This window comes from Lissotriton helveticus, chromosome 6 (genome assembly GCF_964261635.1).
Source record: "Lissotriton helveticus chromosome 6, aLisHel1.1, whole genome shotgun sequence".
Classification (NCBI taxonomy): domain Eukaryota; kingdom Metazoa; phylum Chordata; class Amphibia; order Caudata; family Salamandridae; genus Lissotriton; species Lissotriton helveticus.
Window position 1 is genome coordinate 1,616,311,354 of NC_136067.1, and position 23,417 is coordinate 1,616,334,770.

The following is a 23,417-nucleotide window of genomic DNA, read 5'->3' on the forward strand; positions in this document are numbered from 1 at the left end:
TCCCTGCACCTAGATCCCGCCTCCCAGCTGACCCTCCCACGCTCCGCCCCCTCCACTCTCCATGTAAGCAGATGAACCTACGCGCAGCGTCCACGCCGAAGGTGCGCCAAAGGTAAGCCCGTATGCGCCCGTCCACGCCAAACCCGCGCCCAGCGCCAGACCCCCTGGCCCCCGCACCACCCACCCCCACCCGCATTACATACGACGCCTCCACCCTCTTAGCCCTTAACCCCGGCCGACTCCCCAACTGCGCCCAAGCCGCTCCTGAACACACCCATGGACCCTTCACATGCAACTCCTGCAAGTATGACGGCACTAAGACCAACTCCTCATCCACTAACACCAAACAGATTTCTGACACCAACTACCTAAAATGCATCCTGCTCAACACCCGCTCGGTCCACAAACACGCCATCGACCTTTGGAATCTTCTAGACACCATCTCCCCGGACGTCGCCTTCCTAACAGAAACATGGATGAACGCCTCCTCAGCCCCAGACATCACCATTGCCATCCCGGAAGGCTACAAGATCATCCGTAAGGACCGCACCATCCAAACAGGAGGAGGCATCGCTATCGTCCACAAGAATTCCATCCGCATCTCAACCAGCTCAGACGTCAACCTCGCTAGCGCCGAGCACCTTCACTTCCAGATCCACACCGACCCCAATACCACACTCAGAGGTACCCTCCTCTACAGGCCACCAGGACCCCGAGCACAATTCAGTGACGACATCACTGACTTTATCACCCCTCACGCCCTCCCCTCCGAGGACTACATTCTATTGGGAGACCTCAATTTTCACCTGGAAAGGAGCAACGACAGCAACGCCACCACCCTTCTGGACAATCTCTCCAACCTCGGACTCAAACAACTTGTTAATACCCCCACTCACTACGCAGGTCACACTCTCGACCCCATCTTCACCTCCAGCAAACATATCTCCTTCAGTCACACCACAGTTCTCCATTGGACGGACCACAGCTGCGTTCACTTTGTCTACAAAAAGACCACAACCCACAACCATCCTCAACCTACTCTGCGAAGAAACTGGAACAAAATCACCATCGACCAGATCTCCTCATCGCTTCTTCAAAACCCCCCCGTCCACTCCTCGAACCCCAACCAAGCAGCCATTAACCTCACTCAATGGCTAACCAACAGCGCCGACATCCTAGCACCGTTGAAGAAACGTCAAATCAAACTAGGCAGCAAAAACGCCTCCTGGTTCAACGATGATCTTAAGAAACTCTGTCGCTCCCTTGAAAAGGCCTGGAAAAAAGACCCAAACACCAGCACCAGGGACTCCTTCAAAAACGCCACCCGCATACACCACCAACTGATCCGGACTGCAAATAAAGCCGCATTCAAAGATCGACTAGACAACAACGCCCACAACAGCAAGGAGTTATTCAACATCGTCAAAGAGTTTACCAACCCCACTGCCAACTCCAACGACATCACTCCCTCTCAAACCCTTTGCGACTCCCTAGCTTCGTTATTCAACGACAAAATAGCAGACATCCACAACAGCTTTAACAACCAACCCGGAGACCAACCCACACAACCTTCTGCTGTACCTTCACCCCCTTGAACATCCTTAATGACTGGAACACAATCTCCACTGAGGACACCATCCGCCTGATGAACTCCATCCACTCAGGATCCCCCACAGACCCATGCCCTCACCACATCTTCAACAAAGCAGACTCCATCATAGCAGCACACCTCCGAGACGTCATCAACTGCTCCCTCAACTCCGCCACCTTCCCGGAAAGCTGGAAACACGCCGAACTCAGCGCCCTTCTGAAAAAACCCACAGCTGACCCCACCGAACTCAAAAACTACCGCCCCATCTCGCTCCTTCCATTCCCGGCCAAAGTCATCGAGAAAGCGGTCAACAACCAGCTCGCCGCCTTCCTCGAAACCAACAAATCCCTCGACTCCTCACAATCCGGCTTCCGAGCCAAACACAGCACTGAGACCGCACTCATCGCTGCAACAGACGACATTCGAACTCTACTGGACAATGGAGACACAGTCGCCCTCATCCTCCTCGACCTCTCCGCAGCCTTCGACACAGTCTGTCATAGCACCCTGTTACAACGCCTCAGAAACATCGGAATCCAAGGAAAAGCACTGGAATGGATCACCTCGTTCCTTGCCGAAAGAACTCAGAGAGTCCGCCTCCCACCCTTCAAGTCAGAGGCCACTGAAGTCATTTGCGGCGTACCACAAGGATCTTCACTCAGCCCCACCCTCTTCAACGTATACATGAGCCCCCTCGCGGCCATCGCACGCCAACACAACCTCAACATCATCTCCTACGCTGATGACACTCAACTTATCCTTTCACTCACCAAAGACCCTAACACCGCCAAAACCAACCTACATGAAGGAATGAAAGAAGTAGCCGATTGGATGAAGCACAGCCGTCTGAAACTGAATTCAGACAAAACTGAAGTCCTTATCTTAGGTACCTCCCCCTCTGCCTGGGATGACTCTTGGTGGCCAGAGGCCCTTGGAAAAGCACCCATCCCGACAGACCACGCACGGAACCTGGGCGTCATCCTGGACTCCTCACTCTCGATGACCAGACAAGTCAAAGCCGTTTCTTCGTCTTGCTTCAACATTCTTCACATGCTCAAAAAAACATTTCGCTGGATCCCCACCGAAACTAGAAAAACGGTCACCCACGCACTGGTTACAAGCCGCCTGGACTACGGAAACACCCTATACGCCGGTACCACCGCAAAACTTCAGAAAAAACTCCAACGCATCCAGAACGCATCAGCCAGACTCATACTAGACATCCCGCGTAAAGACCACATCTCTGATCACCTGAAAGACCTCCACTGGCTCCCCGTCAATAAGAGGATTACATTCCGCCTCCTAACCCACGCACACAAAGCACTTTACGAACTTGGACCCGAATGCCTCAACACACGACTTTCCTTCTACACCCCCCCCCCGCCAGCTACGCTCTTCCAATCAAGCCCTTGCTGCTGTACCTCGCATCAACAAAACCACCATGGGAGGAAGATCCTTCTCCTACCTGGCGGCTAAAACCTGGAACTCACTTCCCATTCACCTTCGTCTCACTCAAAACCACCTAGCATTCAGAAAGCAACTTAAAACCTGGATATTCGACAAGTAATTCCCCACCTCTCTTCAAGCGCCTTGAGACCCTCTGGGTATGTAGCGCGCTATATAAATTCCTTGACTTGACTTGACTGCTTCTGTCTTGGGCAGTGAAAGGCCCGGACTGGACTTTCGGCAATCCAATTTGTGAGTCTCTCCAAGGGCTTGAGATAGAGCTTCCCCCCTGTTCAAGAAGTCTCAACAACAACGAAGACTTCAAGCTCTTCTGCCCGCAGCACTGGGGACTGTGTGTTTTGTGCTGCAAACAGAGGAAAAGCAACTCGACGATGTCTACGATGCCGCTACCGACACAGTGTCCTGAAGGCACCACAGAGAGCACCGCTGCAACGCCGCACCGCAACCTTGGTCATACCGACGACACCTGTTGACGCCGCCACCGAGCCGCTGCTTGCACCGCGACCTGGGGGCACCGCACTCCGCACCGCTTCACCCCGAAGCTTTGGCACTGCAGAGAGCACCCCCGCACCGCGACCCTGGTCTCACAGACGACGCCTGTTCACGACGCCACCGAGCCGCGACCTGTGGGCACCGCACTGCTTTGTCTCACGAGGACGCCTTGGCCTGCCGGATGCCGCCACTTCCCGCCGAAATTGAAGCCGCTGCTTGCACCGTGGTTCGGGGGCACCGCTCCTAAGTCACACGACGCACCGCCCTCATCCCGCACCACAGCCTTGGCCTGCCAGCGCCATCAACTCCAGTTCATCAGCCGATGACAGCGCTTTAGCAAGGACGGCGCCGCTGCTTGCACCGTGGCCTGCTAGCCCCGTGATGAGCACCGCCACCCTGGTCTCACTGACTACGCCATCTGACGGCGCCACCGAGCCGCTGCTCGCTCCGCGACCTGGGGGCACCGCTGCACTTCACACCGCAGCACCTGTCGCCTGCCGGCGCTCCTGACCCCACCAGAGAGGAGCTTGACCTGCAAAGCGAGTGACTTCAAGGATCTCAGCGCCCTGCATTTCTCACAGGTACTGTTTGCGGGTCTTCCCGACACCGTAGCTGGCCAGCGACCCCGCTACCAGCCAGAACTGTTGGATTTATTGTTCACAAAGCCGTGGTAGCCCGGACGGAGCTATCCACACAAGGAACTCTTTTTAAATCAGCGTATTTTTGGAACTGTGAACTCTTAAGTATAGTATTGCGGATTTTTATCGTATTTGTTCTTGTCTTATGTATATAAAAATAGGATATTTTTCTAAACTAGTGTGGTGTCCTTTTGTAGTGCGTACCCTGTTTTACTGTTGGTTATGTGCGAATGCTTTACACACTGCCTCTAAGATAAGCCTGTCGGCTCGTGCCAAGCTACCAAGGGGGTGAGCAGGGGTTATTTTAGAAGTGTAACTCTTTTATCCTGACTAGAGTGGTGGTTTCTCCCTCGCTTTGGCGCAAGTCTCAGCTAGCCAGAAATCCCATTTCTAACACACGCATATGCAAGATCATTTTAACATAGCTGTTCGTCCCAGCAACGTAAGGGTCAGCCCTCTCCACCTTTTCCCAAAAGGCTTTCGCCACTCCCCCCAGGTTCCAGTTGAGACAGAGTTCCCTCACCAATGTCAGAAAGATCCCCAGGTATTTAAACCAGTCTTCTGCAAGAGTCAGGCAGCGTGGAAGCAGGGACAGGTCTATCCTATCCCGGATAAGATATATCACGACTTGTCCCAGTTAATCCTATAACTGGAGTAAGTCCCATACTCAAACAAGTGGAAGATCAGTGGGAGAGTTGTGGTTGGCTCTGTAAGATGTAGGAGGGCATCATCTGCATAAAGCGAGATTATCTCTTCGTACTCATCTGCCTCTGCAATTTTGAATCCATGCCCCTAAGGTGCTCCCATACTATGCAGGCCAACAACTATGGTGAGAGCAAACAGGAGAGGGTGGCGGGTCAGGGGCATCTCTGCCTGGTACAAATGAGGACTTCTGAGGGCAGCTTTCCATTAACCCTTACTGCCGCAATCACTGTCTGATAGACTACCCACACCCACTTCCGGTATTGGGGACGGAAACCAAATGTAGTGTTTGTTGCAGAAAAGGCCAATGTACTGCATCAAACGCCTTCCCTGCGTCCAATGTGAGAAAGACGTGTGTCCCCAGTCGGCCCTAGCCGGTTGGTCACTTACTTCATTCATTCAGTTGTGTGCCTGCCTGAGGTTATATCTTGTTGACCAGCCGGGCATGAAGCTCGACTGATTCCTATGTACCAGAGGTGAGATAACCTGTAGGAGGCTTGAGGCCATTGGGAAGTCCTAGTCGCAGTGTTCCTTTGGTTTACCCTCCTTATGGATCACTACTATGGTGGCTCGCCGGAGGTCTGGTGGTAGTGTACCCTGTTTACAGGCCTTCTGAAACATTCTGCAGGTGGGGCCCCAGTAATGCAGCATAGCAATTGAAATATATCACAGGGATCCTGTTGAGCTCTAGGTTTTTGTTGGATTTCAGCTTTGAAATGGCAGAATGAAGCTCTGCCAACCTGATTTCAGCTTCCAGCGCATCTCGCGCCTCTGTATCGAACACGGGAGTGGTTACGGACGCCAAATACTATATGCGGTGCGTCTTAAAGCGGTCTGGCCTTGTAAATACTCCTATAATATAATTTAAAGACCTCCTGAGATGGTCTCATCAGTCATAGGACTCCCCTTCTGGCCCCACTATCTGCTGCATCCATCTGACCTCGGCTTCCCTTCTACCTAGTTATGCTAGGATTTTCCATGCCTTATTACCAGTGTCGTACAGTCTGTGAAGTCTGGCAAGCATTTGCTTCTTTGCCCCTTCCTGTGCCAGGTTTCGGTATTCAGCACTAAGGAGTTCCAACTGCCAGAGCCTAGCGATATCTAACTCTAACCCCAAGTTGCCCTCCAACTCCAGAACCGGCTTTCAAGCTGCTCAGAGGCCCCACCCACTTTGCTGTTCTATTGAGCTATCATGTTCCTTTGCTCTGTCGCTGAGGACTGTCGTATATGCTTCCCACAACGCTACTTTGGATATAACTGAGCCTTTGTCTCTTTAAAGTACATCTCAGTCTCCACCTGTAGACCCACAGCAACATCTCGGTCTGGCAGATCCCACACGCTGAGTTTCCAACCCGCCCCTCAACCTCTACTCCACCTACCCACTCTCACTTGCAAAGGGGAGTTGTGAGAGGGTCTACAGCCATGAGATTATTAAAGTCACCTCCCATAATGTGGAGCGAGGAATTTACCTCCGACAGAAGCTCTGAGTTTCGTCGTCATGGATGTTTGCAGCCTTGGGGGTGCATATACACTGATCAGGGTAATTAATATCAGTTCGTCCCCAGCACCCTTTCACTCCCACATACCTGCCATAAGGGTCACACGGCTGCTTCAACACCTGGAAGGGGAGGTTCTTTTTTACCAGTATGGTTACTACCCTGGATCCGGTTGTGTGTCTAACGTGCCAGTGTGATGTATGCCCCTCTCCCCAGGAATCTACGGTGTGTCCCCTGAAGATTTTTTTTTTTTTAGGAAGACAGCATCCTGCTGCGGCTGTTTGATGTAGCGGGATACCAAGTCTCTCTTAACTTTGTCTCCCAGCCCATTAACGCTCAAGGATAGGACCGCAAGTGCCTTGGTGTCTAAGGGTTGGTTACATGCCATGACTCTATACACAGGCACGTGTGTGTGTAAGGCTCCTGCTAGGGCTGCGGTACGGCTGACATGTCTACAACCCCTCATACTAAACTAATACGACCCTAAACACTGTCCCCAACCATCACCTCACCTCACTCAACCCATAAGGACTCCTATTAGTGTGTGTCCCCATAACTTAAATAAAACTTCTTGTCAAGGGAGACTCAGGTCTGTGGCCCACCATTCCACCCACAACTTAAGTCCTTCAAACTATTCATAGACAACCCGTGCCGTCTGCCCCTGTACGCAATGTCCCTTAAAAATATGGTGGAAAAATGTTCTGTTCAAACACCCTGAGCTGTCTATGAAAGATTGGAGATACTTGTACCACTGCTCTCCGGCCCCGGACGCGACTGTTATTTCAGTCATTATGCTGCCGCATTTTATTCTGATGAGGGGTGTTTTATGGGTAATTCTCAGCTTCACGTTCTAAGTAGCCGATGGTACATCGATAAGATGTGGGGCGTCAGACCCAGTCGCCAGGTCTTGCCCCTTGGAAACATGGAGGGTCCTCTTTCCTGGGTCCCCCTTCTGCTCCTCTTAGCTTTCCCTATCCGGTCTCCCTCTGAGATAGTCAGCTTCCTTCCAGTTCGCTCGCCATGGAGTCGCTCTACCCCTCTGCGATGGCCTCTTCTCCGGATCCGCTGCCTTTCCTTTGGCCGGGGCCCCACCCTACTGTGGGAAAGCAAGCCAGTCTCCCGATCCCCTTGACCCATCAGCCTGGGGCACGCCTCAATCCATGTCCAAGCATCTTCTGGCATTTGGAAGAAGAATAACTTCCCTTGGAACATGACCTTAAGTTTAGACGGAAAATAGGAGCATATATTGCAGTTGAAGGCCCCTCAATTGGGCTTTCACTATGTCAAAGGTGGGTCATTCCCACTGGACATCAAGAATATAGTCTCGGAAAAGAAGAATTTTAGAGTTCTCAAGGCGAACCTCCCCTATTCGGAGCACTTCAGTAAGGATCATGTCTCGATCTTGGAAGTTCAAGAATTGCGCTAACACTGGTCACTGGGGGAACAACGTGGGGCGGGGCAGGGATTCACAGTGGAGGCCTGCCTCCCAGTGTACAATGCGCCCTTTCAATGATAAAGCAGGAGGAGAACTTGTCTTGGGGGAGGGACAGTCGCAGACAGTTGTTGAGAAAATGCACAATGTTGGGGCCCTCGACCCCCCTGTCAGGGACCCCACATACCTTCATCCTCCAGCCACCACACCACATCCTAGGGGTGGCCCGGTCTTCCGCCACCTCCCTGCTGAGCCCTTGGACTGTATCTTCCAGCTCTGAGATTCTTGTTTCAGTTGCGGTGACCCTTTCAGCCATGTTGCGGAGGTCCTGGCGCAGGAGGGAAACCTCCGAGCATACTTTACCCACTCTCCCCTCCAGGGCCTCTTAAGAGGATTGAATCACCAGGAGAAGGGCGGCAGTGTCTGGCATGTTTGCTGAACTTTCTCTGTCTGGGGGTGTGTGACCGCTTTTGTGTAGGGGTCCATTTTCCCCTAGAAAAGGGGCCTGGGCTCTTTGTCTTTGGCCATCTTCTCAGCGCAATACAGCGGAGGGGGGGGGTCTATTTGTATGTGAATGTCCAAATCAGTGTCACTGAGGTATTGTGGGTATCTTTAGGCACTTCCCACTGCTGCACAAAGTGGTGATAAGTTTGAGGGTAGACTGCCAGGGAGGCTTCACTTCACTGAGTTGGTCGGACCAGTAGGCCGCACGCCGGTTCCGGTAAGTCTGCTGCCCCCTGTGGCACTACCACAGCCAACTTTCAACCTGGGTAGGGTCTCACCCACCTCCAGAGCCACAGCCGTCAGGGCACCGAAGGCTCACTTGTTGCCTCCACCAGTCAATAGGGTTCCCGCCCTGCAAACACACATGCCCCAGCTGCCTGGGTGCTCCAAATCATTTTGAAGGGTAAAAAATATTGACAACTAGTGTACCACTCCAAATGGGTGGCACGCTTGTCCCAAGATTGCATATCACTTTAGGAGGCAGGAGCACAATGTTACATTATATGCTTGTTTGCACAAAAACAGTAGGATCAAGGTATAATTAGCTCCGCCCTTCAACTAGTTTGGAATAGCACATCTTGAGAAAAGAAGCAACTGAGGTGCAATACCAGCCTGCGGGGCAGGAACAACGTTTCATCTATACAACTAATTATACAGTGTTTTTACGTATTATTAATATAATGTATCTTTGCCGGGTGGCCTTACAGTTTATCATATTTTTAACATTAAGCTACTAGATTTCTACTCTTTTTAGGTCGAACCTAGCATTTCAGAGCATGCGCTGTCGCTTTGCGAGGCATGCAGTATACAGTATAGCGTGGAAGCTCTGCCCACTCTCCGCCCATCTTTTTGATTGGCTTAGGCCCTAAATGCTGTCTTGCGATTGGTTTTAGGCTAGTTAGTCCCTCCTTATGACGAGCAGGTCGTTCTTTGTATCCTTCCATGGCTACTGGCCCCTTTACTTTCTACACTATTTTCTTCCCGTGCTACCCCCTCCCCATCCGCTGTCTGTGACTTCTGCCGCCCCCTCCCGTTCGTGCCTTTTTGCCCGCCCGCAGTCCCGTTTCCAATACTATAGTTCTTGCGTAAATGCAAGTACTATTGCATTGAAAATGCTGGTTTTATTGTCTGCATGCTGTTTATAGTTTTATCTTCTTAGGATTGGTTGTAATTTTATGCCTGTATATTATTGCTTCAAGCTGAAACATGTGTAATAAAGTAGTAGAAGGGTGACACAGCTAGCAATCTTCTTTTCCAGCCTGCTGACAACGGTAGTGTGCTGCATCTAGCATCCAATGCCAGGGCAGCAAAGTGCCATATTGCCCTGACTGTGCCCACACGGCCCCTCTTCATTTCAACTCAATGAAACAGAAAAGTGATTTGAGGAACACCGCCTATCCCCATATTGAGGAAGGTCTGCTCTCGTATCGGATGTCAAAAGAAGCCTTGTAGCTGTGGGGGACGGGGGCATCATTTTCACTTTTACATACAAAAATGTTCTCAAACAATCATTCGTCACTGTGAGATTTTTCTTACCACACAGATATTATGACAGATTTTCTGTCACAGGTCTGACGGGTGAAAATAATCACAAGACTTAAATCATAAAATGGATTAGCCAATGACATGCTTGACTTCTAACCACAACCCCAACACATCTTGACTCTGAATGTTTAATGATACTCTTCTTTAGCTATGGAGATTACGGAATGAAAACGATGCTTTCTATTTTTAGGTTTTGCCTACAGTCGGCTTTAGCTGTCTAGTGAAAGCTCCTGAAATCACACCACACACATAATGCATATGAATGGGCATTTGGACATTACTTCAACCATTGGCTACGGTGGTTCAGCTGGCCGTAGAGACTGGCTAACAGGTTTTTCCCTCAGCGATGGTATCTGTGCATAGTATTTTGGAGGTGTACGTCTGAAAAGTAGCACCTCTCACGCACACATGCTGGCTGAGCCGTGCATCCCCTGCTTCTTCCAGGTTCTTCCTCCTCTGTCGTGGTTAGGTGCCCCAAGCTGGTCACTCCCCCCCCCAAAGAATTGACGACTGCAAAGAGCTACCAGGCCCATCGCTTCTCTTTTACAGGTTCTAGTGCACTCTATTTTTACTTTGCCTTTCGCTAATGGTGGCAGCCATATTGGAGCTGTAAAGTTTTAAAAAAAGCCAAATTGGCATTTGAAGGGCACAGGACAGAAATCTTGGAATATTATTTCTTACCATTCCAAAATGACTTATGTGCATGCATGCTTATGTACGTGTAGAATGCACTCTTGGCCATGTTGGCTTTTTACCTTTTGCACTAGTGCATTAGTGCAAATAAGCACTGTCAAAGCCAACAGGTCTGCATTCACCTTTAAAATATCAGACCTATTGGCTTTGCTTATAATTGTTATTCAGAGCCTTTCATTGGTTGATATTTATATAATGTTAAAAATATCCTCCAAAAGATGTACAATAATTAAAAGTAAACTTGGAAGTGATGTAAGGCTTGTGTGGTATATAAGAGACTCCGTTTTCTTATTGCTTTCCCTTTCAGTTGAAAATGAAACCTTTAAACACATCCTACAGAGCAGATGTAAAAACTTGGCTGGAACTAAAAGGTCACCCTAAAACAAATCTGACTGCGCCTGTCAACCCGCAGCCAACAAACCTCTCTTGGGTCAGCAGAATTTGCTTCACACACCTTGAATGTAGAGCACCACAATATTCCTCCTGATTACGTGTATTGTCTCATGTGTATGCGCACCCCAAGACAACTCCTCAAGGAGTATTACGAAAACTTCTAAATACATACTGATAACGCCCAATTTATTTCTCAGCTAAAACATGCCAATTAACGACACTAACTACACTAAATGTATGGACGACGTGTTTGGTTGGCCTGAAAGACTGCTTCCTCTGCTGGAATAAAGCTAAAACCGAAGTCCTGGTATTTGGTGGAACAGAGTCTAACTCCGTTCCTTTCGAAAGGCCCTGCTCCCTTGGTATGCCACCAAGATCCAAGCTGAAAGTAGGAAAAGAAGGAATTCTATTCGATTCTGCAGTTGCCATGATTCTTCACGTCAACTCTGTGGCAAAGCATCTCTTTGTCCTCCAGGAAGGGTTCCTGCTCCTCCGAATAAATCAGTTAACAGAGTTCACGAAAACTTCCCATGACTCCCAAAGCACTTAAGGATTACCTCTAAGTTGACTCGAAGTTCAAACTTAAAGTCCACTGTACCGGACACAAGGCGTGCTGGGAAAAGGACAAGGTTAGTTACAGAAACACAGATCTGTCTGAGGGTCACTGTTTTCAATCGCATGAATTGTTTTTATTTCTGTGGGCCAATGAGCCATCTCCAATAAATATATTTGGTCAGGTCCGCATGAATAATATTGCCATTTAAATGGAGCTCAAAGCCATAAACTGTTAACTGGCTTAACAGGACGCAGGCTGAGGGTTTTGTCTGTAGGGCACACGCTGGCCTGGGTAAAACGAACTTTAGAAGACTGGAGCACACCACAGTAAAGAATGACCCATCAGAACTCGGAACAGGTGCAGAAAAAACGCCAAAGCATTGCTATGAAATGCCGATCTGTCATCAGACGACACAAACGTGTTTTCGTCACACCATATTGTAATACTAGCCTTTGTAAATGTGTTTCAGACAAACTACACCAAGAAATAGATTATCGTTTTTGTACACGTTTCATTCGACCACACCAGATAATCTCATAAAGGCAAACGTAGATCAGAAGGGGGCAAAAAAGTCAGTGCATATCTAAGACCGACACTGAACACACAAAACAACCTGGTCCAGTCAGGCCTGTCTGTCACAAGTTGGGAGAATAAAGCTGGAATGGACAGGTCTGAAACAACCGATTGACCAAGCATCACTCTTACATCTGGCACCACATCACTTTGTTCCGGTTCACTTTCGTCTGCACACAATGTATTGGTTAACAGGCTGGGCACATATCGCCCCCTGGCGGTACTATGAACAGCTGCATGCAAGCTCATTTGCATTTCATAACAAGAAATGGGGCTGAAACCTTTCCCTGGGATCTTTTTTCAGAAGCTTGAACTTACCGAAAGTTTCTCCACGTCTCCTTTCAGGACCCGTTCCAGGTAAAGCTGCTTTAGTTCCCGCTCCAGTCGGGAAGGCAGCCCGGGGTACATTGTTGAGCCACCAGAGAGCACAATGTGCTTGTAGAACTCGGACCTACGGAGGACAATAGATTACATTAATTGCCGGTCCCACAACTGCACACTATTTTAAGATGCACACAAAATGTGGACCGAATACTTAAAATTGTAAATTCTGTAAACTGGCTGATTATTTACAATGTTTAAAACTTTAAATGGCAACATTCAAAGTTCAGACACGACACCGGGTCCATGGCTCTTCCTTCCCATAAACCTCAAGAACGCTTATCCACCTCCAGGTGCAGTACGAAAAGGCAGTTTAAAAGGTATGGGTTCCCAAATACCTTCTTCAAACCACATCGATTTACCTAGTCATTAACACACGTTTTAAAATAAGAGGACGCAACCAAAAGTAGTGCCACTAATAAAGGATAGTGCCTGCTGCTAGGGGTTGAGAACAAAAATTAAGCCATGTAAAGGAAGAGTATTCTGCTAATAGGAGGGTCCCGTGAACTGTCAAGAACTTCACAACTACACTGTGAATGACCCCATCTAAGGTAGCCGGAAGATTCCCGACCACCATGACAGCTGCCGCCTGGCTCTCCGCAGCACTAAAATTACAGGTGGAGCTAAACTGGAAGATGGCGGCAACCCTGATCACACCTGCTGCTGAACGAGAACATTCCCATACTATTAGTGTTACAGGTATGTGCCCTCTACAGGAATCCTTTCTCCTGATCAAGAGTACGGGATCTGTAGTGGGTAAACTGCGGTCACTGGCCCACCATCAATCACTGACAAACTAGCAGAAGGATGCAGAAAGGAATCAATTTGTGCCACGGGTTTAAAAATATCCAGTGAAAACTCCACACTAACTGTAAAGTCATCTGGACCCATATAAGAGAATCCCAAGTAAGCAGCTGTGTGGAGAAAAAAATCACTTCTTCACCACAGAGCAGCTGTGGGGCTCTTTATGTATGCCCAAGGCCACCGTGTGAGTCCCATGGTGGTTTTATAACAGATATAATTAAACTAGAGGCACCTGTTGTTTTTGCCTTATGCAGTCTGAACCCGATTTAAGAAAATACTACTTTTCTGTCCCAGCAATCAACCAACATACATTTTTAATCTCGAAAGTCATAGGGTAGTATTATCGAGCATGCTTTTGGTTTGGATTGTTCTAACACAACTATGGTACATACTCAATTCAATTCAATCCACTTTATTCGGCTAACCAAAGCCATAAAAGTACACCACAGTGAATACATAAAACTGTTAAAACATATTTATACATTGGAATTCTTTAAAATATACCATGTACAAACGACAAAATAATACCAATAAAACATACGACTTATAATTCATTAATCGTGCAATAAAAACAATTATATCTATGTATAAAATCAATCAGCAATGGTACATACTCATACTAGATTCTGCTTTTCTTTCGTCACGCCTGTAACAACCAGATTAAATGTAGGTGATTTTGTGATTTAACATGGTTTAAAACTACACGGATTCGTACGGATTGTACAGAATGGTAACCCTGAGCATGACCAACATAAGTACATGACATGCACAATGAAAGACTGGATTGAGGGAGGTCACAAGCAGTATCAAAAAACAACAAAAGCTGAGCACAGAGAGAACCTCAAGTTAGCACTCTTCAATCAATCAGGATTTTTATAGTGCTGCTAATCACCTGAGAAAGGTATCCAGGCGCTGGAGGTTCTGCTCGCATTGACGACGCTGAAGAGTCCTTTGGTGTGGTTGGAGCAGGCGCTGAGGCAGTCAGTCAGGGTGTACTTTTTTGTCATTTTCAGGAGTTGATGGTAGTGGTTGAGTGTTTTCTTGAGGACGGCACGATCAGTTGGCTCTTTTCTGGTCCGCCAAACCTTTTCTAGTCGCTTGCAGGTGCATTTGGTGGTTCTCAGTTCCGCGGCATACCAGCTAGTATGTTTGGTAGGTCTCCCGAGTTTGGTAGGTTTGATGAGGCGATTTTGTCGGCGCAGTCCATGACCCAAGTGTTGATGTTTTTGACCACCTCTTTGAGGTTGGCAGTGGTGTTGGGATGGGAGGTGTTGAGGAAGTCAGTCCATTGGCTTACGGATATTTTGATCCAGTCCATTGTGTGGTGCTGGGCAGTTTGGTGATGGTGGTAGGGGCTGCTGTGATGGTGAAGTGGACGTTTGAGTGGTCTGCACAAGTGAGCTCAGTGACATGGCTGTACCTTATTTTATTGCTGGTTGTGAAAGTGGGGTAGAATGCGTGTCCGGCATTGGGAGTGGGGTCGGGATGAGTCAGAGGCTGCTCATGCTTTCAAAGAGGTTGGCTGAGTTGGCATTGTCGAGGTTAAAGTTGAGGTCTCCAAGGAAGATTATTTTTCGGTGTATATGGCCAGTGGGGCGATTAAGTCGGGGATGGCTTTGCAGAAGCTAGGGTGTGGTTCTGGAGGTCTGTAGGCGAGGGTGCCTCTGATAGTTGTTTTGACATCTGTTTACAGCTTGAAGTTGAGGTGTTCCATGTTTGGAGTGGCGTCATCAGTAGCAGCACTGCAGTGGATGGAATCTTTGCAGATTATGGCTATTTCACCTCCGTGTCTACTGACTATCTGATCCGCTGGAGCATAAAATAGCTGAACCATATTTCAGTTATTAGACAAAACATTTGGAGAAATGCTGAAGTGTTTGAGAAAAGTGCAGATTGTTAAAAATATTAATCAAATCGCTTACACATATGTTTTAGATCTTCTGTTGTGTGGCCTCTATATCGACTTGAAATGCTAGCACTCCTTTCTTTCCCAATACAAGCCTCAGGGTTTGCTAAGCCTTTTAACTAAGGAAAGTTGAAATTGCAGGTTAAGAAAAGTAATCATTTTTAATTTCTATTTCTTTGACAGTTTATTGAATTGTCGGAAAAGAGCGACAAGGCACAAAAACCAGGACAATAAAGCGTAGGAAATAGATAATGGAGATGTCTGCACATGGGCCTTCTTAGGCAATCTATCTACGATTTCCTTCTCAATGCCACACCTGTTCAGCGGGTGCAAAAAGCCGGCAAACACCCTAACGTAAAAAGTAAAGAAATAAACCTGATTTTCACATCCTGCTTTTTACACAAGAGAAAGATTCGCTCCGTTGAAAAAAAAATTTTGGACTGGAATTCTGCAACTTTCCAGTTCCACTGTTTTCCATTTTCTGAATAAATGGGCGACTTTGTTAAAGCCTAATCCATGAGTGTGGTGATAAAGCCACCAAAAAGAGGACATGGAGTCATTTCTCACAGTTACAAATCTTACAGCACTTGCAATTAACCAAGAAACTTTATTGAAGAAAACCCCTTTAAAAACAATTGGCAAGTCTAGTTTGCTATTTTGAATGTAACATCTAGTCGGCGAAGGGTCTTGTATGTATACAATGAAAGATAGCACAAAGCAAAGCATATCCTCAATTTAAATTAAAGGAATAAAAGGAGGATTTAACATAAGTAAGAATCCTAAAAGCATGGGCTCAATTTATTTTAAGGCACCATAATAAAGACTTGGCATTCAAGGAAATTCTAAAATAATGTAAATGTAAACAGACTGGGACAACCCACCTAAAATACCTCACCATAAATGGATGGTAAAAAACAGAAGGCATTCATTGCATTTCTACCTGCGTGACAGAGGAGGGAAAGGACTGTAGGACTATAACGTTAGGTAAACAGTAATTCTTTACCTGTTAATGGTCCCGTCTGCCACTTTATTTACACTAAACTGGTGGCACTAACCAAGTGTACTTAACTTTACCGTCAGAAGGGTCAGTGAGAGGGACGCTGCATGATCGTACAATAAAGCAAATTTATTCCTGTACAACATATGGGCTTCAAAAATTAAATTAAAAATGGAATGGGAATGGAGACTTTAGAACCACCAATGTTAAAAAAAACCTTATAGGACATCATCTTACTAAAATCTGAAACTGTCTTCCAGTCCTAAAATCATGAGGACTTAAGAAGTAATGGTGCATCCAAATACAGCTTCTAGTTGAATTGTGACTAAAGGTCAGCCAAATTCCAGATATTTAACTTCAGCTAGGTACTTACTTTAATCATTTAACAAGTAGAATTCTAATTCATCAGAATGCTCTTAATTAAATGTGGGTTTGCATAGAAAAACCTTAAATTAGAAGTTTTCAGTCTTAAAAATGAATCACATCGCTTGCAGATATGTTTTTGATCTTTTGGCTTTAATTTCCATTTATATACCGTGTGCTCCTAAAAATAATACGAGTAAAACAAATTTGGGAACACACACCATTGCTTTGCTCAAGGGTATTCTTCAGGTTGGAATTTCAAAACATGCATCACATCTTTGACAAGTCTCAAACAGACTCCCATGTTTGGAACAAGTTAGTCACAAAGAAACCGAGGGGCACTCCTGGAAATCGATGACAGCCATAAATATCCACGAGTACCAAAATTTACAATATTTAATTAAGCGAGATTTTCAGCAGGTGAAAAATTATACAAGTAAATGATATGGAACTGTGCATTTGCACACTTACTTTTCCCCTACACTATGTTGGAAAATTGGGGTGGCCTCTTCTTGTTACCACAGTCGAATGACATTTTTTCCAGCATTTACAGAAGTAGTTTTGAATCTGCAGTTTGATGTTTGTTGGATCCACCCTAAAATTGCTACCGCCGGGACACCTCAGACGAGGTAGCCATGCGCTCTACAAGCCACTGTTGGTGTACTTCCAGCATTTACAAATAGTTTTAAAAAATTGCTAATTGCAGTTTACATGTTTTAAATGTACCAATCCAGATTATCTAAATCTGGAAGTGACTTTTACTCTTTCAAATTGCTGTTATATGTGTGCAATAAAAATTTAGAATCTGGCCCTTAGCGATTAAAAAAAACCAACAAAACCATCAGAGTCTCTTTGGTTTCAGCCGAATAACAAAAAAATATTTCTCAATACTCTGCATCTATAATAAGAAGGGATACAGGGAAAGGTTGATCTAGTCGATACTTGACCCTGAAATAGGGTAATCTTTGAGGGTTTGTCCATCATCCTGAAGAAGAGGGCGGACATTACTGAAAGGGCACAAACCGCTGATTTGCATTTGAGTGTATCCATTTGGGGTGTTTCAGACAGACCAGGAAAAGCTCCTATAAAAAAAAAATGTAGTCGCTGTGTGGTTAGACTGGCAATTTCACACTGCAAGGGACCATCTTAGAAGCCTCCACAAGAGTGGGTGCAGTCATCAGCCTCATTTACTATAATACAGGTTTTCACAACTCCCCCAAAGGGACGGGGGGGGATCTGCATCAAACGAAGATAGTGACAATATCCTGGACATTCCTTGGTAAGATAGGACAGTGTGGCAGAACCTCCAGTGGCCCATCTAAAAGGGCACAGAAGGGATGAGAGGCTGTACTAAAGTGTGTCCTCTTCCAGGTGGTACATATACAGCTCATATCCTTGAGTCAGATTTCCAGTGAAGGCCTAGGTAAAACTGGCACATGCAAAGGTACTGGGAATTCCCTCATTTTTAGGTCTCAGCTAGACATCGCTTGCGCTTTCTCGCAGAGACATGTGGTATATACTTTGTGGGCTTCAGCCTGCCCATAAGCTTCCCATTTGTGGCTCCATCATATCTCTCCTATTCTTTCTCCCCAATTGTCCATGGCACGCATGAGTCATTCGTCTTCCTGGGTTTAGCGCTCACCGAGAGCATGGACCAATTACACTATCCCTCCACTGCTTCCATTTTAGGATCTGTAACAAGAACTACTTTGTTCTTTGTTAAAGAGCACTTAACACAAGCGCTTGTGTTTTCATGGGCTGCTCCAAGCTCCTCTGTAAACAGGCCTGTAAATCTTGTTCTTATGTGGTCAAATTTTTTGTGCATTCCTAGACGACAGATGCTGTTGTCCGAGGGGCCCGTTTTCTTTCATTCTCTGACTTCAAAGTGAGGTGTAGAAGGTTATGCTGAACACAGATTCCCGCACTTTAAATCCCCATTAGCTGGACACAACACTTCACTTTAAAAGTGTAATCTGATCTGACAAAACATCCAGAAATTGTGACTCTTGCTAGAACGACATTGGCTATTCAAAAAATGTCCAATACAAATTAATTTGTCTTTCAACGCTCCTATAGCAAGTGTGTAATTAAATAGCCAAAAGGTTTTATTTGTGGCTCTGTCAGGTACTGGCCTGTTTGATCCACACATTACTAAGTTTCCAGGAGCAGGCATGCACCTACAGAGTTGCATCAAAATATCTTGCTGGAATGGGGCTTTCTCGCACCTCTGAGGCTAGCTCAGGGTGCACCGTTTATTCAGAGGCCAATAATATTTTCCTAGATCATAACATAATGACATACAGTTCTTCATGAAGTTTGGTCTTGGGAAGAACTGAAGAACACACTTCTTGCGCGCCCCTCTTCTGCAACATCTCAACGGGTCAATACACCTGCTGTAGCACTCAGGATGACATTGCTCTATTCTGGTCCAACCCCTCTTGACATCGACATAACGGTTTACTCAGGAGTTGCAGGATAGTTGGTTGCCCTGTATTATATTGTAATTGCATATATATAGTGCTTCGTTTTCTGTGCAAGGCGTCACAGCGCTCTTCCAGACGGATCACCCTCTGAACCTAAAAGGTATGTTGATAAGCGCTGTCTAACAAAATACAAGCAAATGTTGTCTATTGAATTCAGGCAAAAATGCAAACAATTATGTAGTTCCAGTATTTATTTAATGCAAGTACACAAGTTCAATAGGCAATTTGTATTAGATGCCTGAACACTAGAAATAATTATAAATATGATCATACACTTGAATTAACTTTGTTAATCATAATACTATTATGCCATATTAAATGATATCTAAATCAATGTATGGTTTCAGTTCCTCTATGAAAAATAATTCCAATCCTGTGTGATGTGTTCAATTGTAAGCAGTAAGAATTTGTAAATTATTTTACAATAGAATGACAAACTATTTAGTTAACTGCCAATGACAAATATGAACATGTATTTCAAAAGCTATTCTTTTCTCCCTAAATGCTTCAAAGAAGGAATCGTTTCTTGAAATGGGCAAGTAACTCCACACTTCAAAAAATATTTTTAGTACATACATTCTTTTATTTCATTTGCATCATTTTTCTGTGCCATCTAAAAGAAATATAATGCAAAGAGGTGGCTGGCATATATTTTTCTTAACAAACAGCAAAGGGCAATGCTTGGGGAGGGCTCCTTTTTTATTGAAACATCTTAATCAATTTAGTTTTACAAATCGTGTCTCATGTCCCATTCTGTGATACTAAAATGCACTCCACTGTCACTTGTAGAGAGCTGGTTGCATATAGTACTATATTTTCATAATCCAGCCATTGAGGGATCAAAAGGAAGATGATTAGTCGGGAGATCACGGTCTCATGACTAAAGCTTTACCTTGTGGATTGCTGCGTGACAAAAGTGGACTCACCAAAATGGCCTGATCAGTGCCCCAATGCAGCTTTAATCGTATAAAAGCCCAGAGTTCAATTTCTACTTGATTGGAGAGACTGGATCATTAGAATGTTCCTGGAAGTTTTAGCAACAAGCAGGTAGATGCAGATTCCTGGACCCTTTAAAAGTCTTAAGCTATCAGGTAGCAAGAACAAGAAAAGTGAGGAAGAACAGCTTGCTCTCAAGAATCGATACTAAAAGAGCTAGCCATGATCTGAGGCACAGCAGCCTACAAGGGGCTCCTCAAACTGCATCCCAAAACCGCTTCCTTAGGAGAGGACTATCCTGGCTGTCAGATACGAGTTCCAAATCGGAATCTTCCATGGCAGCTTGGTACTTTGGAAAAGGAGAGGCAACTCCTGCATAACATTTAGGGAGATAAGCACCATCTGTAAGATGGAAGCACATAATTTCTGGCATAATCAGGATGAGAATAAGTGTAATCACAGCTCTGGATTGCAGTGTGCCCAAAGGTCATGAGAGTTATGTGTTGACAAATTGACACACTGTCCTGCTTGAGTGGTTTCCTAGAGAACTATTATGTTTGTTTATCCATGTACCAAACTGCTTGGATATAATTATTCCATTAAATACTAATGGGGTTTCTCCCAAAGAAAGTCGAAGGGACCTGGAAATCTAAACAGTATAAAAAACTATTAGTCCCGACCTATCTTTGCAGCCCCCCTCAAGTGTACAGGACTGGGGAAATCTATTCAAACGGTCAAGAAAGTTATTCTATATATAGAGTATTGTCACAAAGAGAAGGTCCAGCAACACCAATGTTCATATGAAAAATATTTCATTATATAGTCTTCATAAAAGGGAATATTTAACCAATCATTAAGAAAATGGATGGTTGTCGAAAGAGAAAGTGAAAATGAATGTGCTTATGTGCAATGTGAACGTGTAAAGGAAAGAAAAACAATTAGAAATAAATTAAAAGCAAAGATACCCTATTTTTTATATACAACACTGGTTGGATTAAGCGATTCAGTCGACCGAACCAATGTTAAGCCTGTATACAACATCAATCCATTATCTTATTCCTTGGTTGACCTCTGAACACTGAGCCAGGGTCAAAAGGTAGTAATGTAGGCCAAAGGAGGAGAAGGTCGATGTTTCGAGCCGTCTTGCGCGATAAGGTAATTTTCTACCTCCGCATGCGGATCTACTACAGGACAAAAAGACAACCTAAATGTAATAAGATGTAATTAAAGTTTATCTTCCTGTTATATCAATGTAGCGTGACCATTAACATTTTTAAGGGCACGGACTGTAACAATAGCCAGGACATATCCATAATGTACATGTTGTCCATATAAGATATCAATCCTATTCGTAGAAACTGTAAAGGGTGGTCTGAAACAATAAATGTATCCTAATTAGCTGACCGCCTTAGGATCTCTAGACAGCTCTATGTAGTCGTTCTATATACCAAAAATGAACCTACCCCCAAGGAAATATTAAAAAAAGGGGGGCCTATGATGCCTCCAAAAATTTAAGCAGCTGGCAATATCAATTGTCTCTCGTTATGCGGTCAACTCATCAGATAAATCTAGACGCTTAAGTAAAAAGAGGACGACTATAGCATATTAAAAGTAGAAAGTGATTTAAAAATATGCCAAGGGTGAGTGGAGCGAATCCTACCTTAGTGAAAGCCCCTGCATCAGAGGGGCCTTGATCTCAAGAGTGGAAAGGAAAACAATCCTTCCAGGAAGGGCCAATTGCCCATCCCCGTCAAAACCTGCATTAATGACAGGAAAAAGATCTGTCATGATCTGGCCAGCGCACACAAAGAATTACATTATGCACGGGGAGGCCGTGAAACCTTACCATCACGTTGCCAAACTAACAGCCAAATACAGGAAAACCCGTCTGTGCTGGATTAGAGCTGAGGAGTCAGGCGTGGGCCTTTGCAGTGAAGTACTAATGACGCGTACCTAGCATGCACATTTGTGCTGTTGTATGTAACCCGGGCGCCGTTAGCTGTCAATTACTGGGACTCCACATGCCAATGCAGTAGTTGCTGCCGTAGCCCTAGTGGAATGAGCATGCAGCCCCACTGTCGCGAAAGTAAAAGATTTCAATACAAAGGACAACCCATCGGGAGATGGTATGCTTTTGGATAGCCTGACCTTTCTTGGCACCCACATAGCCAACGAAGAGTTGAACCTCCACCCGGAAATTTTTCTGTGGTCAAGGTAGAAGGAGAGCATGCGTTTAGGGTCCAGATGGTGGAGTCTCTCCTCCTCCTTGAAAGAGTGCGGAGGAGGGGAAAAGGTGGGCAAAGTGATTGTTTGTCCTATTGAAAAGGTGTAACCACTTTAGGAAGGAACAAGGTTCTCGTCCTAAGCACCACTTTTTGCAGATGCACAGAGAAGAAAGGGGGTTTAGAAGAAAGAGCCTGAAGCTCACTCAACCTGCGAGCAGAGGTGATGGCAACAAGAAAAGCAGCTTTCATGGTAAGGAGCCTGAGAGGAAAGTTGTTAAGAGACTCAAAGGGAGCATACATAAGATAAGTTAAAACGAGATTCAAGTTCCACTGGAGCACTATGAAAGAAGATGGAGGAAAAAGACTAATGTCCTTAAAGAATCTGTTTATAATAGGGGACTTGAATAAAGAGGGCTGATCTGGTATCCGAAGTAATGCAGAAATAGCTGCAAGATAGCCTTTTAGAGTGCTCAGAGCAGTCATACCCTGCTGGGCCAAAGAAATGATGAACAAGAGAGCTTCAGAAAGAGGGGCAGAGAGGGGTTCCAAAGCCTTTGCTGTGCACCATGCCTCAAACGTATTCCATCGACAGGCGTATACCGTTTTAGTGGAGGGACGCCTGGCTGCCAAGATGACGTTACAGACTTCGAGCGGAAGGTCACAAGCTGGCAACTGTCGCTGTTCGATCTCCACTCAAGGAGGTAGAGGCTAGACAGTTTCGGGTGGAGTACCGTCCCCTGCTGCTGCGACAGAAGATCCTCCTGAAGGGGCAGTCTGATCGGAGAATCAATGGCCATACTCAGGAGCTCGGGTACCAGACTCTTTGTGCCCAGTCCGGGGCTGTGAGAACGTGCCATCTTTCTTGCATTGGTATGCCCCTACTTTTTGCTGAATGCTGATGTGCTTTGACTGAGTGTGCACTGGCATCCTGCCAATCAGGTACCCAGGGCCTGTGTTCCTTCCCTAAAACTGTATTGAAGCTGAAACCCAATTGGCATCTCTGGCCACATGTAGGCCCCTGGTAAATGGTACCCTATGTACCCAGGGCACTGTGACCAGAGAAGACCCCTAAGGGCTGCAGCACTTATTGTGCCACCCTTAGGGGCCCTGCACCCTGACACCCACACACTGCCTTTGCACACTGAGTGGCCTGGTGCAGAACTAACCAAAGTCTCGACATGGCACACATCCAGCCCACTCGGCACCCGCCGAGCCCAGCCTGTGCACAAGTGGACAAAGA

The 23,417-nt window shown here is 46.0% G+C and overlaps 1 protein-coding gene across 2 annotated transcripts in view; it reads right to left on the reverse strand.

Annotated features, from left to right (window-relative positions):
• The window catches only part of ACTR2 (actin related protein 2), a 237,087-nt gene that overhangs the window by 6,886 nt on the left and 206,784 nt on the right, over positions 1-23,417 (reverse strand). For both annotated transcript variants that reach the window (XM_078649409.1, XM_078649410.1), the window contains exon 8: positions 12,401-12,533. In XM_078649409.1, coding sequence (XP_078505535.1) covers positions 12,401-12,533 — 133 coding nt within the window. The remainder of the gene's footprint in view (positions 1-12,400; positions 12,534-23,417) is intronic.